The 5,067-nt window shown below is 34.9% G+C and overlaps 1 protein-coding gene across 1 annotated transcript; it reads left to right on the forward strand.

Annotated features, from left to right (window-relative positions):
* The first annotated feature begins 3,196 nt into the window (after positions 1-3,196).
* On the forward strand, positions 3,197-3,808 carry LOC150084195 (general transcription factor II-I repeat domain-containing protein 2-like). The gene has a single exon (XM_090376155.1). It carries the CDS (start codon positions 3,197-3,199, stop codon positions 3,806-3,808), a length of 612 nt encoding a protein of 203 aa, XP_090232281.1.
* The last annotated feature ends 1,259 nt before the right edge of the window (positions 3,809-5,067 follow it).

Below are 5,067 nucleotides of genomic sequence, written 5' to 3' on the forward strand. Positions count from 1 at the left end.
CAGTGAACTCAAAACACTTGTCCCAAATGCAGAAATATATGATATTGTTTTCATCAGCATAAAGTTCATCCCCGCGGTCTTGGTCAACTGTTAAATTTTGTGAGGTAATTACTGTTTGTGACAAACATTTATTTTTCTATTATTTACAAAAATTCAGCTACATCCTGAGAACTCTCTCTCTTTCTCTCTTATTTTTTTCTGGATCACAGACAACGTTGCAAACCTAAATCTAATGAACAACGTGCACACAAAAGGATGCTTCAAGGTCGGCAGTATTTGGAACCACATTCCCACTGGAGACCCCAGCGAGTTCACTAGAACATTCTCGTACAGACCGGTTTTTCCCGGCATAAGCTGCTGCTATGCTAGGAAAACAGAATGACTTTGATTTTCGAGGTTAATAAAAAGCTGTTTATTGTCCTCTGATGGAAAAGAAAAGAAACGAAAAAACGTAATGAATTTCGTTATCAATTCTGCGAAATAGAGCTGTCTCACACTCGCATGCAATTCTAACGTTAAATGAAAAAAGAATGAAAGTGCTTGTATGTCTTCAGAATAAATCGAAATACGATAAAAGAATAATTATAATAATATTTAAGGATGCCATCGAAGAGACAAGCCAAGTAAACAAGTTTTGGGGAAAACCTTCACGGATGTTTTTACATTCAGTGCCTTAAATCAAGTGCCTGTGTAAACAGCCATCTTTTTATCTGATCTAAGACAGATGCACCTTCTGCATTTGCATATCCTGCATATGCTGGTTTTTCGATTTCCTTCTCTTTTAGAGTTACAATAAAGGAAACAGGTTCTCTCTAAATTTCATATTTAAAATTAAAATGCTCAATAAAGTTTATCGACGCTTGTTTAATAAAATATCTTATTTTTCATGTAACTTGGATTTCGTACAACTTTCATATAATTTCGACTTCATATAACATCTTAAGTGGAAGTATATTTTCTCATAAGAATATTAAAAATCGGGATTACACTCTATGAAAAACAAACGTGAATATAATTTATTAAATACAAGACTATTCTCTTTATATTAATAGGGATGCTATCGTGACTTGAAAATATCGCTGAAAAGTAGAAAGTCGGAATATTACGTAGGAGGATTAAGGCATTAATTCTACGTAATGTATCCCTCTCCCTTAAGATGCTCATAAAGACTTCCGGCCCTTTTTTTTTTTTTTTTTTTTTTTTGGAATTATTGCTAACCTCAAGGGCAGGCACAGCGCTGCGTTTTGACATGAATCCAAATGGTTAGAAGTTTTTCAATATTAGTAATTTCACTTTCTACTTCGTTTTCATTGTAGCTCGCATTACAGCAGAATCCTTAACACAACTTAATTCTTACCTTGATATGATTGTCATTACCAATGTAAGGGATATTCCAAGGCCAGACTAAGCCTGCCAAAGTCGTTCCGTGAAAGTCTCAGAGATTTTCGCTTAACAGCCATTTCTAAGGAGCAGATACATTTAAAAAATAATGAAATAATGAAAACAATATTCAATTATTCATGAACACGCAAGCGCCGTGATTCACCTACAAATTTAGTTTATTTATTTATTTATGCAAGTTGAAGTGTATAACTTCACCCCGGGTCGGCAGTATACTACTGGATGTCCTAAAATTTGTAGGGGTCGCGACACCGAAACTGTCTCTTGGTTCTTCGGAATTACAAGCTGGAATCCACCAGTTGTTAAGTTTTCTGCAAAATAGCAGTTGTATGGGTCTTATAGGCACACAGTTGCTCGTTATCTGTTCAGAGTTGTTTCATAAGATTGAGGGAACTCCGCTGTAGGTTTCTTGAGTTGGAGCGTAGAGATCTCACCTCTCTTCCGTATGCAATCCTTTGGCTGCGAGGAAGAGCAATAATTTTGGCAAAATTTGCTGCACTTATTCTTGATGCGAATAAATTAGCCAGGACGATGATATTAGTCCTGATTATGATTAATTCCCAGGGAGAGAATCCAGTTAAAGATTATATAAAACATGCTTTTTAGGCACGTTAGTATTACGCATAACACGTCAAGACACGTTAGTATATATGCATAACACGTGTTGTCTTCATCATGTCTGTCCATCCTCAAATAATAGCTCGACTCCAGTGAAAGGATTTTCATGAAATTTTATATTTCGCTCTTTTAGAACGATTTTTCGAGTCTTTCCAGATGTCATTAAAATTGCACCAACAGAAATCCAAAATTATTATTTATATTTTTAAAACATAACTTCGACTTCATATAACGTCTTAAGTCGAAGTATATTTTCTAATCAGAATATTAAAAATCGGGATTACGTTCCAGCAATACAGACATGTAATTTAATTTTTATAAAATGACTTTAATATTACACTCTGTGAAAAACAAACGTGAAGGATGACTACTTTCATTACCTGTGGTCCTAAGAACTACAATATACAATATATGGATACCCTATGTTATAGGGCAGTGATGGGCAAACTACGGCCCGCCTAGAGGTTCTATCTGGCCCGCCGCAGAATTTAAAACAATAGTATAGAAATTTTCAATTTCAATGTTTTAAAAAAATCATTTAAGGGCATTTAAATGATACTGCTTAGCTAGTATTATTTATAAGAGGTGTTGAAAACTTTTCTATTACTGAGGATTTGGCATGCATGCGGTCGTTAAAAGGAACAACAACAGGGTCTGATATTTTTCATGAATTTTAGGAAGGGCTTTCAACATTGAAAGCACCCACAACAAACATATGTAATATTACGACTGATGGAGAACAAAGTATGACAGCTAAAAAATCTGGATTTGTTGGGATCTTTAATCAAAATTACCCCAGGAATAATGTTGTCTTTCTACATTGCGTTGTACATCAAGATGCCCTGTGAAAATCTGCCTTGAATATGAAACCTGTGCTTGATGTAATCGTGAAGCTTGTAAATACTATTCGATCTCGTGGGCTTACTCACAGACAATTTCGAGATTTTCTTGAGTCCATGCAAATGAATACTCTGATGTGCAGTATTACACGAAAGTTAGGTGGCTGAGTGCAGGACGCGTCTTCGAGCGAGTCTGGCAGCTGAAAGACGAAATAGTGTCATTCTTCCATGAGAAACAGTGGTCTGTGGAGTGTGAAATATTGGAAGATACAGCATGGCTTTCGGACTTTTAATTTTTCACAGATTATCTCTGTCACAGGAACATGTTGAATTTCAAAATGCAAGGAAAAAATCAATTTATCGACGATATCTGGAGCCATCTCAGAGGTTTTAAACTACAACTTGTTCTGTTTGCTAATCAGAGAGCTAAAAACGACTTGTCTCACTTCCCGAGATTAAATTCAATAGCCCCAGTAAATAAAGACAAGCTTAAGAGCTACAAAGACGGCCTGAGAAAACTTCCTCTTGAATTTGAACGAAGATTTCAAGACTTCAGTGCCATTGAAAAACACTTGGATATTTTCAGCATGCCTTTTAATGTGGACTGTGAAGTAGTGAGACCGGACTTGCAGCTTGAATTAATTGAATTGCAATCTAACAATCACCTCAAACAGTTGTTTCTCAATGTCCCAAAATTAGAGTTCTATAAGTCTTTGTCGAAATCAAGTTTCCCAAATCTGATATCTCACGCCCAGAAAGTTAGTGCTATGTTTGCTTCATCCTATATATGTGAACAGGTGTTTTCTACAATGAAACTTCGAAAGAGTTGTATTAGAAACAGACTGACAGATAAGCATTTAACTTCACTTCTCAGAATCAGTACATCCCAGTTCGAACTAGATTATGAGGAACTTTTAGAAATGCAGTCACAACTTCATTCATCGCATTAGTATTAAAGAATTTTTAAAATATACTATTTTTTTGAGTCTTTATTGCGTTTTATAATAAATTATATTGGCCCGCCAAAATTTTTTCTTTTTTTTTTTGGCCCACTCCTAACAAAGTTTGCCCATCACTGTTATAGAGTATCCATATATTGCATATTGTAACTGAAGCGCTAGATATCAAGGTCATTGCCATGCACTGGTTGGAGGAATGAATTATAAATGTGGGAGATAGCAGAAACTAAATACATAAATTATGAATTATTACTATATGCTTATATTAATCACAACAGAAACGTTAAATCGTGTTATATTTCAATTGTTATTTAGAAAACAAGAAGATATAAGTAAGCAGGCCGCTGTAGCCTAGTGGTCAGGCGCGAGGGTGCATAAGTACACGTGCCTTGAGTGACCGCGGTTCAAGCGTGACTGCTGAATACGGTGTTGTCTCTTGTATTCTGTGTATCTTGTAAACTCCTCTGACCGTTTGGTCGTTCCAGAGTATGAACAGAAATTTATTTCTTTAAGTGCATTACGAAAGCGTCGATAGTATATTATTAATGCTTATTTTATTAAATCAGATAGCCTGAAATATGTGCTGTTAATTACAAAGTATTACAAAACGTGGAATGAATATTAAGTTGGGAGATATGTGCAGTGAAGTGAAACAAATACAGTACTTTTATATATTATTAAGTATAAAAGAAGGGGATTTAAACACATTTGCATAAAGTGACCTCGAGCCTCTTTCCCAATCTTTCCTCTTCCATGACGTCAGAGACGCTGGTGTCTGTCTAAAGATACAAGTGCATCATGTTTGTTTTCAATTTTTAATTAGAGTGAAGTGAATTTGCCTTAAAAAATAGACACCATGAAGATCTTATGAAACTTTTTGTTTTTTCATTATCTGTGGTCCTAAGAACTGTTTAATTAGAGTAAAGTGAAACTTTTTTTTCCCTTTTTTTTTTTCATCAGAGTTTAGTAAAACATTTTTTTACATGTAATATTTAAGAAAAAACACAAACACCAAATAAAAATTCTAGCTTTTTTAATGAACAATTGTATTTCTCCAATTACAGAGTAAGTGAAACTTTGTTTAAAAATTTTTTATATTGACTTCATGTAGATACGTTTATTTTCAACATGTAGCCTCTGTCACAACCCTTCCCTCCCCTTCTATTCCTTCCCCGTTAGAGGTGCTCTCTCATTTTCAGAAAGGTAGACATGTCTAAACGTGTACAGAGGTTTAATCAGACTTGTTTGTA

The sequence above is a fragment of the Mastigoproctus giganteus genome, chromosome 6 (genome assembly GCF_048544385.1).
Source record: "Mastigoproctus giganteus isolate SK-2022 chromosome 6, ASM4854438v1, whole genome shotgun sequence".
Classification (NCBI taxonomy): domain Eukaryota; kingdom Metazoa; phylum Arthropoda; class Arachnida; order Uropygi; family Thelyphonidae; genus Mastigoproctus; species Mastigoproctus giganteus.

What these genes read in the sequence shown, in the direction of transcription:
- LOC150084195 (XM_090376155.1), top strand. Translation starts at nt 3,197, where the DNA reads ATGCAAGGAAAAAATCAATTTATCGACGATATCTGGAGCCATCTCAGA.